Source organism: Athene cunicularia (assembly GCF_003259725.1).
Source record: "Athene cunicularia isolate RWA chromosome 2 unlocalized genomic scaffold, athCun1 chr2_part1, whole genome shotgun sequence".
NCBI classification, from domain to species: Eukaryota; Metazoa; Chordata; class Aves; order Strigiformes; family Strigidae; genus Athene; species Athene cunicularia.
Window position 1 is genome coordinate 31,995,805 of NW_020799095.1, and position 13,288 is coordinate 32,009,092.

The 13,288-nt window shown below is 33.6% G+C and overlaps 1 protein-coding gene across 1 annotated transcript in view; it reads left to right on the forward strand.

The window, feature by feature from the left end:
- MALRD1 (MAM and LDL receptor class A domain containing 1) overlaps positions 1–13,288 on the forward strand; it is a 287,732-nt gene that overhangs the window by 60,909 nt on the left and 213,535 nt on the right. The window contains exons 14-17 of the mRNA XM_026843695.1: positions 1,463–1,615; positions 1,761–1,866; positions 3,147–3,514; positions 5,185–5,597. Coding sequence (XP_026699496.1) covers positions 1,463–1,615; positions 1,761–1,866; positions 3,147–3,514; positions 5,185–5,597 — 1,040 coding nt within the window. The remainder of the gene's footprint in view (positions 1–1,462; positions 1,616–1,760; positions 1,867–3,146; positions 3,515–5,184; positions 5,598–13,288) is intronic.

The following is a 13,288-nucleotide window of genomic DNA, read 5'->3' on the forward strand; positions in this document are numbered from 1 at the left end:
GTTCCTTGAATGTTTGTCTTGAATTTTTTTGTCTTTTAGTCAATCAAAGTGTTCTATAAAAACATTTATTCCTTCTATATTTTGTCACATTTGATCTACATCATTGTGTCACTGACTTTTCTGACCCACGTGCACCATTCTATATATAGTGAACTCATATTTTCTTTGATCTCTTAAATGTTATTTGGTCTTACATATTTGTGCAATGATTTTTTTTAATCAGCATTGATAACTGTGGATTTCTATGTGCTTTGCTTAATAATCCACAAAATCTGGTCTTTTCAGAAGCTCTAACCAATAATAATACTTCCGGGATTTAGTTTTTTTTTTCGTTCTTTCTAGCAAATTATATAAAATTAATGTAACACAGTTTATAAAGAAGAATAAAAAAATCAAAATCCTCCTATATTTGTCGTAAATAATCATTTATGTAATCCTGTTCTCCAAGAGATTTCATTTGATTTTGAAATGTGCATTTTCTATACTGTAATTATATGGTCACTGGAAGCTGTGATAGGACATTATATAATAATGGTAGAGTTCTGACAGTCATGACTGATTATTTTTTTTAATTCTATGTATATAATTAATAAATTATGAATAATTTTGTAAATGTTTTCCATTAGAATTCTAATTTCTATTATCATTTTTTCCTATTATAATTACTGGGCTCAAAAAATAAAATTTTGTGATTTAAGGAGCTTTTTTTTAAAGTGCAGAAGAGGAGAACATGATGGTTTTTTAATTTTAACATAATAAATATTAGTCAGTTTGCATTCATTCATGCATGACACCCTCCCCCTCCTTCCTTTCTTTTATTTTGTATTATACACATTTTCTGAAATTTCACTTTTCATTTAAATGAAATGAAGAATGCAGCTGAGTATGTTTTTCAAATCTTTTCCACTGCATTAATTTGTGTTTCAGATATTTCCTTGTTTTACCATTGTCATAGTGTCTCAGTAATGTCTGATATTTTACGTAATTACTGTTGCAACTAGAAGGTGGCTTTTGTAATCATTAACATACTTGCAGAAAATATCCAGAAAATAAAGGATTTCTGGCTCTAACATCAATTCCTAAAAGATCTTGCAGAAGGCTTGTTACTACTTTGTGTGTTCTGTGCTCTTGCTGTGTAACATAAGGATTGTGAGGTCTGTTTTCAGCACCTCCTCACCTACTTTGAGTGGTTTGGGTGTGGGGTCTTTAGAGGGAAGGACTTGTTTTCCTGAATACATTGCATATAATGATGGCTTGGTTGTACCTGTGGGACTGCTGTTTTACCCAATTCTTGTAAAGCAAGTACCCCATCTTGTACTCTGCTTCCCCACACCATTTTCCTAGGCTTCTTTCTAGAATATTGGTGAAGTATTAGAAATGTTTTATTTCCTTTCCTTTTCACACTGCAAAGCTTGTTTAGTAATGTCATGTATAAAGTAAAATGTGTCTGTCTTCATTTCAGCTGCTGAATGTGACTTTGAAAGAGACAGCTGTGGTTGGACTGAAGCTGCAAATGCAGATGAATTTGACTGGGTGAGAAGTTCCAGTAGTGCTCTTGAACCCATTTTTCAGAAGCAAGCTCCTCCGCGGGATCACACCTGCAACAAATCTGAAGGTAAGACAAGCCAGCCTACAAACAGGGAAGTGGAAGAGATATACCTGCTCTTCAATCAGATTTCAAGTGAAGGACATGAATGCTTTAAAACCTTTATAAACACTTTCTTCAGCCTGAAAAGTTTTCTTTTGTTTTATTTTGATAGGTCATTTTATGTTCATTCTGAAAACCAGCAACAGCATTTCCCAAGTAGCTCGGCTACGAAGCCCAAAGTTCAGGCAAACTGGATCAAATTGCACATTGACCTTTTGGTATGAAATAATTTAGATTTATAAAATTCTGGATCATCTCACATTGTTTCTCTTAGACTGAAATTGAGGTTATAGTTTGCAATAGACACACCTTCTTCTGCAGTATTTGTTTCTTTTTGTTCTTTAATTACATGGTCTTCATTGTGAACAATATGCTGAAATAAGCTGAAGCACTTGGAAAACAGATCTGAAACATGGGATGACTGTTGTCAGACTTTGAGCAAAATTATAGAAAGGATTTTGTCTGCATATAAATAATTACCTCCATCATTTTGCCATTTCTACTTTGCTTAAGTAAATTTGAAAATGGTATGGAATTTTGTTCAAGAACAGGAAACCATCCAAAAATGTAATAACTCCTTGAGTCACCTACAGTCTCCAGAATTAGGTTATAGCACCTTTAAGAGAAAGCTCCAGTGCAAGAACTGGAGCTTTGCTTCCAATTCTTTATTTATATACATAGAAAAAAAAATATCCCAACAAAACAAACCACTTTCATTTATTGTCTTGTCTCAGTCATTGTGAAGTCTTGTTAAAGAGGGACAGAAAAGGTAAACTGTGATAATTTGTTTACTAAGCTCAAAAGTGATGCTGCAGTTTAAATAAATGTTTGGCCTGACTTTGATATTATTAAGTGCATTTTTTCTCAGTAATGTCAAATACATTTGCCATAGAAAGAGGAAATATCTTTTTATCAAAGACTCAGCTCTTAAAAGTTGGAATATAGGTCTAGAAATTACCTGTTGGTTCTGTTCCTGGTTCTGTTCCCAATTTCATTGTACAATTGCTCACCCAAGTATTTATGATTTTTAAATGCTTTGAGATCCTCAAAAAATGCTGCAAAATGCAACGTGTTAACAATAACTAACATATATAGAAGGTGTACTTTGGCTTTCAGTAAGTGTTCTGTTTTTCCTTCTTGAAACTTTATAATTATGTATTGAATTAAATTTATAAAAAAACATATATGCATCTGAGTGAGCAGTATTCATTGCTTAATATGGAAGCAAATGTGTCTCTTCAGTTATGGGTTTTAATTTAATGAAGTTTTAATTTAATTAATTCAAGATCTTCAAATCTTGAAATGAGTCCTAGACTGATACAGCAGCCTACCCTACCATCATAAAGTGGATTGAGTTGCAGGTACTGGAAATAGGCACTGTGGACTTCTATATTTCATAGATCTATGACAGAAAAGATACTAGATATTATAGGTGATGTGGACCATCCTCATCATTTGCATCCTTTAATTTTTTTATTTTTTTTTTAAACCATTTTAGGTATTACAATTACGGACAGTCAGTTGGGGCAGCAGAGATGCAGTTGCTTGTGGATGGACTGAAACAGCCTACTGTCCTTTGGAGGGCCTATTACAATGAGGGAAATCAATGGCTGAAGGCAGTCATTCAGCTTGGACGCCTTCCACATCCTTTCCAATTATCACTTGATAAAATCAGTCTGGGTTTCTATGATGGTGTCTCAGCAATTGATGATATTACTTTTGAAAATTGTGCTCTTCCACCTCCAGCATTAAGTTGTGAAGGTCCTAATCGTTTCTGGTGCAGAGACACAAAAGCATGTATTGACAGTTTATTAGTCTGTGATCTTGTGGATAACTGTGGGGATGGATCAGATGAAGACAACTGCAGTAAGTATTTTCCATTATTGCTTACTTTACATCAAACCAAAATTTACTTCCCAAATTCTGGAGTAAAAAACCACAGTGTTGTTAGAGCCGATGAATGTCACAGCCAGTGATGATTCAACTGACTGTAGTTGCTGATGAAATTTTAACTTAAATGCATATGCTGAGTTACAACCCAGGGTAAATGGAATTCAATCTCCTTTAACCAAATGAATCATATTTCTTCAACTTTTATAAAACATACATATGCATTACAAGTTTATTTTAAGAGAGAGAATTCACAGTCTGACAGTTAATTTGGGATAACATGTTGTCTTTGATTATACTGATGGAAGTACAGCAGAAGACGTATATGGACTGGAAGGAGTGTGTGTCCTATCTCTTTTTCTGACCTATATTCTTTCTACCTAGAAAACATTAAAATATCCGTACTAGAAGATACTAGTCATGCTGGGCATAATTGTCCCTTTCAAAGAAAGAACTTGTACATATTGAGGAAAGCTGTGGGTATTTCACATTTTTGATATTCACCTTGCAGTGCTGAAGGGTGCTGTTGATGATTTTCTCCCCGAAGCATGTATTCATCAATTTTAAGAACTCAAGAACATGAATATAAAATAAAATTAACTAGCTTTATCGCATCCTGAGGCAACTAAATTATGTAAATCACAATGAGTTTGAGAAACAGGGGACACCTTACATGCTTGAGGGAATACCATCCTGCACTGATATTTGCTGAATATCAACTTAAAACTGATCTGAATTTAAAAGTGAAAGCTTTCCAGCCTATCTCAGTTTTCCCACTTGTAAAATGTCTATCTTATAAAGAAGATATTTTGAGGTCTATAGTAATAAATTACTATATGATTTATAGTTTTAAACATCATAAAAAATAAAAAAAAAAAAAAAAAAAAACAAAAAAAAAACCCCAAAACTTGGCTGTTATGTCAGTTACTATTTATGGAGGGCAGATGCAAAGATGAAATGTAAGTTCTCCACCTCTGATTCACATTTTATTTTTTGACATTAGAAGTAATTGGTCTAATCAATATATTTTGCTTTGGTGTCAAAAAATAAACTTCAGTTGTGTTATAAATGCCTCTACTGAATTGAGCTTTGATAAGGCTACCACACTATTATTATTGAGGATAATAAAGACCTCAAACAATCCATTTTTAGGACTACTTCAGTGTAAAAACATATTACATCACTTATTACTCATACTTACAAGACTATCCTGTGGTTTATTTCAAGCAATTAACCTCAGTTTTAACTCCTTTACCAAGTTAAATTTCAGTTAAAGAACTTTGCATTCTTTAATTATAAAAATACATAAATTTAATAATATGGAAAAGAAAATGTTATTAACAGTTCTGTTAATTCAATAAACTAATTATGTGCAGTTTGCCAGATATATATTAAAAGAGGAGGTAACTAAGTAAAGGTGTGGGGGTTTTTTTTGTGTTTTTTTGTTTGTTTGTTTGGGTTTTTTTTGTTTTTTTTGGTTTTTTTTTGTGTCCAGGCAAGTGTATATTTATTCTTCAGAGTGGAATTTTTGCAAGGATATATGCATTTTTCTCTGTATTAGAAAGAAATTTTTGCAAGGAGAAAAAGTTATATAACCTATTTTTGATAGTGCTTTCACTCGACAGTCTGTTCTGTTTACATTTCAGACTCTGACCTACAGTGTAACTTTGAGAATGGGCTATGTAATTGGGAGCAGGACACTGAGGATGACTTTGACTGGATCAGAATACAGGGTCCAACCCCCACAGTTAATACAGGCCCATTAAAGGATCACACAACAGGCACAACCAGGGGACACTACCTCTACATGGAATCCTCTGAGCCACGCCAATTCCAAGATAAAGCAGTTTTGCTTAGTCCTCTCTTCAACCCTTCTGGCAAGAGAACATGCATTTTCCGCTTTCATTATCATATGTTTGGAAAGCAAGTTTTCAAGCTCTCAGTCTTCCAGAGAACTGTGAGTAATACCAAAGGATGGCTGTTGTGGTACAAGTTTGGAAATCAAGGAAACAGATGGATTAGACAAACACTCTACATCAGCAGCTCTAAGCCATTTCAGGTATGATCCTTGTAGGTTGTGCTTATTTGCTGCATCATAAAACACTGTGAGTATATAAATGGCAGTACAATCCCAAAGTTATTTGTAACTGTCTGGTCAAATTTACTTTGAAATACATTTATAGGGTTTAGGGAATTTTTATGAAATATGTCTGAAATATTTATTTTTTTGTTGAACTTTTTTCCCCCATAAAACACTTGATTTGAATGTTTTGAACAGGAACGTGTGGTATTTAAAGTAGATGATATTTTTGGTTTTCAAGCTTTTGGTGAAACAAACTTATCTGAATCTGCTACAGAACAGCTTGGCAAAAATTTCAATTCATTAATGAAAAAAGTATCTTCTTCTCTGCCTTGCTTTTCCAGTTACATGTTAATCTTTAACTGTATAATGCCAGAAAAAAATATCAGTTCAAAATATTTGGGTGCAAGCCTAGGTCAACAATAAAATATATTTTGGAAAAAGATGTGATTATAGTAAGTTACAGCTACAAATCTTGATTCATTTTCTCACCTTTCTAAAGCTGTACATGTTATTTACCTTTCACTATGTGTGGTCTGTTTATTCTGGTCAGGTTAATGAACCTGCAGGTTTATTAGAGGAGTCATTAGTTCAATTGACTACCAATTGGTCATAGATTTAACTTGAAAAAACCCTAAAATATATTATAAAAAGAAACACCTTCCTTTTAAGCCTGATATAATGCAGTGTTTTCTTTAGATTGTCCCACATTTAGTTCAGAAGATTATTTTTAGGTGAAGACAAGTTCTATCCTCTTTGGAGGAAAAAGCCTTAATATTACTGTGGTTGCATGGAGGCAGCTGGAAGGAGAGTGCTTAGTTTTTGTCAAGACCCTGTAGAATTGTAAAAGATTATCAACATAATGCTAACAAGGTTTTGTTTGGGTTGGGTTGGGTTGGGTTTTTTTTAAGCAAGAAAACATATCCTATGTATGATAGTTTGTTTAAAGAACTATAAGCCCATGTATCCTATATTTGACCTTCCGAGGGTTAGGAAAGTCTGTTCAGTAACTGAAAATATTTTTAAGGCATTAGTGTTGACGGGTTTTCTATTGTAATTGTCTGGTTTTGTGCAGGGAATGCAAAGGTCTTATATTCTTTTGATGTTTCGTTTTTCATAGTCATTTTTGAGCGTCATGAAGCGTAACATAATTTGATGGTTTATTCTGAAGAAAGAGATCAAGATCTGATGTTCTTTATTTTGTATTACATTTGTTATGATGGACCTTGCCGTGTCACAACCTACCACCCCTCAAAACTCAGAAATTTTGAAGAGAACAAGTTGTTTTGTTGCTAATAAGTTGACAAGTGCTGACCTCTTTCCAATCTTTCTTTTAAGTGCATAGTGCTTGGATACTTCCAGGACTAAAGTCATGTCTACTGGCTGGGTAACAGTATAAAAGTTGTAGCCTCTATGTTTACTATGTTGTGTTCCCCGTACCCTATAAAGTTAGTGGTTCAGTGTTTTCACACCATGTGCTTAAAGTTTTGTAGGTCACCTGAATGCTTCAAATGAAATGTTTAGATTCACTTGAGAATGGATTCATTTTCCTGGACATCTAAAAATAAAATAGAACTTTTTAATAATTTTCTGGTCAAAATACATGCCTTGACTTCCTAATCTGCATTTCTAGCCAGAGCATCTCATCAGCTGGTTTAGGATTTTCAGAGATTCCTAGTGAACAGAGGTAGCCTAAGTCTTTGTAACACAGACCTTCATTCTCTTCTAAATGTAAGAGATGATCAAATATCTGAGATAGCTATACCACCTCTTTTTCTTTTCTTCCCTCCCTGTGTAAGTCTGCCATTTGTTTACACATTCCAAGAAAAAATCACTATGAATACTAAATTCCTCAAATTCACATTTTTAATTTATTTACTAACATGGTAAGGCAACATTGGGAGCATATAAATAACTGCTCCCATATACTATCTTTTAGGAAAAGGAGGGGTTCTCAGCCAAAAATTCAAAACAGCAGAGAAAGATACTTGAGAACCTCTAAAAAGCCAGATCCCCTTTTGAAAGTTTGGAAGTCTATAGATATGAAACTGTAGGACCTTTAATTGAATGCTGTGGCAGAAACCCAAAGGGAATAAATAGCACATGAAGACTTCCTTTACTCCCACCAGCTCCCACTGAGCTTCAGAATCTTGAAATTCTCAGGATACCTTTGTTCTAGCTCCCATCAAACCGTGGCTGAAGTTTGTTGCTGTTCCATCAGATATTTTACATCAGTGTTAAATGTGACATCATTGAGCAGAACAGGAGTAGCTGGATGAGTGAAAAGGGAAATTTTAGAGGTAATTTCTTTAAATGCAGTTTTCTGAGCCAAAATTAAGCATCTCTCTCAAATACTAATACTGACAAGTAACAAAACCCATTCAAAATACACATGGTTGTAAAACTCAATTTTGCAGCTTTTGTGATCTTGGGTTTCCCTTTGAATTCAGAATTGATATGACACAGAAATCTGCAAAGGATTTAATAATCTGCAAGAAATTATACTCTTTTCTTTCTTTTTTTTTTCTTTTTAAATTTCAAGTTAAAAATATATTCCTTTTCAAGATATTCCTTTTTATTATATGGGGCACTTGTTTCACCATGAAAAAGAATAGGCTGTTTAGTGTAATTGTCTCTTTACTTGATCTACATTTATTTTCATCTCCCTGAGAAGTTTACTTACATGTCTTTTCCTTCAAAGTACATTTGAAAAGGTAGTAAAATAAGAATCTGTCCATGGTAGTCTACTTATATTGATGATGAATAGTGTTTCTTTTATCTTCCTTGAATAATCATAATACCTGAAATAGTTCCTGCTCAAAAGAAAGTTCAAGGATTCTATTTTAGCATCTTAAATAAGTGTAGCTGTCTTAGCTTGCTCTATTCATTCAAATTTCTGTGGTACAGAAAAAGAGAACATTGATATTGTGTGAACAATGGCAAAATTCTGTATCTCAATCCTTTTGGACATTGTAGTCCCCTTTTAGACATGACATGAATCACATATCTACCGTGTCAGTCATCAGATATCTCAGGCAACTTTACTATATTGTAAAGCATGAAAAAAAAAAAAAAAAAAAAAAAAAAGAAAGGAAAAATAATTAACTTTACCCCAATCCAATTCACTTTTTGGCTCATCTGCAATACATATGTTAATTTCTGTAAACAAAGATAGTTATAGATCTTTGATACTCCAAAACATAAGTAATACATGAAGGAGTGTAATATTCTATGATGATATTATAATGATCAGTCTAGTTTATTTGAATTGGCTGTTATGAAACTTAAAAATGTAAATATGCTATTTAAGTATGTGATTAATTATTAGTTATATTGAGTATAATTACAAAAAAATTTAGCATTTTGAGTATCATATATAAAACCTTACATCTCCCTTCAAACATAAAATGTTCTCTCTTTAAATGTGGAAAACAAGGACCAAAATCAGGAAAAAATAATTAATGAAAATTTATTGAAAAGTACTAGCTTATGGAAGTTTACATGCAAAATAAAATTACAATTAAGTAGATATAAAATGCATTTGGTTTTTTCCTATTTCACAAGTGGTTAAGAAAAGTAAACAACCAAATCCACTGTAATAATTTTACTCCTATTATCAATTAGGTACTAGCTTGTGAAGTAATGGAATATTGATTGAAATTTAGAATGATACATTTGATATGAATATAGAATAGCACTACATTCTACAAACACAAATACAAGCCAGCCTTCTTTCTTCAGCTACTATTTTAGTACCTATTGTTTTATTTTTATGTTTTTCTCAGTGTAGAATTCAAACAGTTTGTATTTTAGGGCATGATTCTCAATCAAGTATGCCTGAGTATATTGGTAATGGTGCAAATTAGATTTCTCAAGCTCCTGAGCAGCATTTTAAACTAGGTATAATGGTTTGGAATATGACCAAACAGTGAAAGACAGATGCCTGAAGCTCAGTGGATCTTTTTTTTTTTTTTTTTTTTTTTTTTTCTGCATTGCTATTTGTACCTTTGACACTCTAACTTGCTCTTTTCAGGTATAGTGACTACGCCATTCATTGCTCATGGTTTAAAACAAGACAATTTTGTGGACTCAAAGTTCTGTCAGTTTGGGGAAAAAAATCTGTCCTGAAACAGACCTCTGTTTTGTTAAAGCAAACTGTGATTCGTGTCTTTGTATTCTTCTGATGTTCTGAATACCCCTGTCTCATATTCAGGCTTAGCTATCAAAGCATAAGTGCTGACCAAGCCTATTTCAGACATTCTCACATAAAGGACTTTGATGCTGGCATTTTACTGTGGGTTGTAAATGTATCAAAAAGAATTAACTTAGTTGTCTTGTAAAATCCTTTTGTCTTATTTGGTGTTACATAGTATGATATGAATTGTCTCTTGCAGCACCAGTAAGGTAGAAAGGTTCAATATGACTAGCTACAGTTTTGTTTGTCTTAAGTTTTGTTTTGTTCTTGTTGTAAGTCCTAGAACCCCTAGGGATTCCCACATGCCATATCCCTTTTAAGTTTCTCAGCTCATAGGATCTGATGTTGTAGCCACCTGGTGCTGAACTGGGAGGCATTCCCTGTTACAATCACTGAACATCTTTTATAAATCATATAGCGGGAAATATCTCTGATCATCATTAGGGTCCCCTTATTCTTTCAGACATGAAGCAATGAAAGACAGCCTTCAAGAAGGCTTTGTTTTACTTTGCTATGACAGGTTATTCACTAAGTGAAACACTACAAGCGTCATCAGTCCTAACTTAGAGCCACCTAGTAAGATTTACCTCTAACAGCTGTTAGTTGTCTGTTGAAGAAGCAGCTTTGGGTCACTTCCAAAGAAGTCCTTCATAAAATTAATATATTTCACAACACTTTAGATGAAAGAGAAAATTACTACTGAAATTATTTTCTAAATTAGTCATGGCCCTAATAATTTTTTTGGTGATCTTTGACAAAATCATCAAATGTAATATCAGTTGTATGGCCGTTCAAATGGGAAAGGGTAAAGTGTTAGTCAAAATTAGTTCCGACACCTAAATCCTTAAGTATACTTCTTGAATGATGCTAAATTAAGAACTGACTTCATTTTCAGCAGCAGAATTTGTCTAAAGACAGATAAGAATCTAAAGGAAATTTCTTCATTTCTGACACACTAGATTAAGGTGATTGTCTTATAATATGTTCATTTAAATCTTAATTTTTCATCTTTTCATTTCTATTATGGAAATATGGGGCATATTATAACTTTTCTTACAAAGATTTCAAAATTCAATGTCATATTACCTCATTATGAACACACTTTATTTACAATTACTCTTATCTTTTAGCCATATTAATAGTTGTGGAGGTGCATAATTACAGCCGAGTTTTTAACTTTGATTGTATTAGGTTTTCCTTAATTAGACCCAGCTACTTCCTGTATTATGGTTTTAGTATGTTCTTGATATAAGATCTGTTTGGTGTCAAATACATGTCTAGTAAACACAGATTATTTGCATCCAGGCTCTTACCATTCATCTAAAAAGAAACAGTAAGGGCTGAAAAATGTATTTAAGATACTACCAGGTAGCTGGTCACAATCACATAGGCAATAAATACTTACTTAACCTCTCTCCCTTTTCATTCCTGAATGAGATGAGATAGTGATTCTTCTTTGGGGATTCTGATGATCTGCTCTGTAATAAGTGAAAAAGGACCACATGTCTTTCTTGAGTTATTTCTGCAATTCTAGATGTTTCTTGCACTTACTTTTCTGAGAAATGAGCAGATTGATCAACACTGCCTCCTAATCATTTCTGTAATGAAAAACTCAGGGTTCTAGTGGAAAACGGACTTTTGGGCATAATTCTATTTTACAAACTATCTTTAAACTGGCTTTGAGTTCTGTTTCAAACAAAAAGGCTGTGCTATGGCAAATTGTGAGGTTTCAGAATTTAATGGTTTTATTTCATGCATGTCTAGTGGTGGTAATTATATTTCATACATGAATAATATAGCAGGACTTGTCATAATAGACTAAATATTCTTTGTATCAATTTAAAAAAAAAAGATAATGACTTGCTAAACTTCCTCATCAGTTGCAACATTCTTGAATTAAGAAAATTTCGAATTTCATTTCATACATACCAAGCATCAGAAGTATTGAAAGTACAGGTTCTAGATCTCATATCGCATTTTACAACACCTCTGAGAGAAATTTTCAGTGGGGGTTGTAATGTCAATACTGTTGTAGTTTGACTTAAGTGTGAGAGTTTTTCAGTCTTCTCTAGTCATTAACTGATAAGTGTCAGGTTGAAATTCTGGATTTATACTAGTACTCCAGAAAATGGAGCTGACCAAACGTAGTCATATTCTACTTCTTGCATGCAGCTTCACTAGTAGTGTGTGTGTAAATTTTTATTGTCCCAAAGAGAAGTACTATTTCCTAATATGAAAACCAATGTGATGAGACTATGTTTCAGCCTGTTACAGTTGCATATCGGCACATGCAGCTAGGACTTATCTTTACCACTCACAGTGTTAAAAGGAAACTGGTTCTGAACAGTTTGTGCTCTTTCTTCTATATAACCTAAGAAAATAAATCAAAGTAATTGTGTATTCCTTAAGTTAGGAAAAAAAAAAAAAAAAAAAAATAAAAAAAAATTGAAGTAGAAACATTTGAGCCTTTCTAGAAAACTTGGGTAAAGGGTGCTCCTCTTAGAAAAAGTGATGGTTGAGATGTAACAGAGAAACATCAAATCAACAGTGTCATAAAGAAGCTGCATAGAGAATGACCATTAATGATTCTCCGAATACAGAGAATGAGAGGTAAACTGTGAAATTAGGCAACACAATTAGAACAAAAGGAAATACTATTTTAGGATGGCCTTTGTCCTGTGCATTGCCAAGAGAAGTTTGGGCTACAAGGAAGTATGATCTGTAAATAACTCGGTAAATTATTGAAAGAAAGCCTGTTAAGTGCTACTAGCACAATAATGAGGCTATAATCTCCCACCTATGATATATTGTCAAGAGTCTGGGAGCTGCCACTACATACCTGTTCTGTTTTCATTGTGGATGTGGCGATAGTCCACTGGGAGACACACACTGCAGTTAGCTGGACAGCTGACCTAAACTCTGGTACATCTGTCCTTGTGCTGTGAGCCGTTTGGCTGCAGACAGCTCCAGTGCTCATCCGTTTTGATATTCTAACTATGATTTCAGATTTTCTGCAGTCGCTTTCACCCTTATTGAACCAGGTTTATTGTTGTCAAGTGCTGTTAGCCTTTTGCCTTGATTTGATTGTCTGTTTGCTTCCTCGTTCAGGGCCTCATTTTCAGTGCATGCTGACATTCTAGTAAGAGTTTGTTAATGTTTAGCCTGCCAGATACATATCTTTCATTAAAATCCGGTGTTGAAGCAACTCTGAATTTACCAAGGACTTCTCTAAAATGTTTATTACACATCTGATACCCACTAGTGATCATTTTTCTGTTGTTTTTGATCCTTTCCTTGTTAGCAATTTTCACACAAAGATTTAGTTATCATGGATTTCCACTCCAGCAACAGCTTCAGTTTCAACTTTCAATTTGTCATTCCTCATTACTCTTCTCCTTTGCACTTTCCCTAATAATCTACTGAAATTAGTAGTCTGATTCCAGGACTCTTTCCCCGACCCCACCCCCCCCACCCC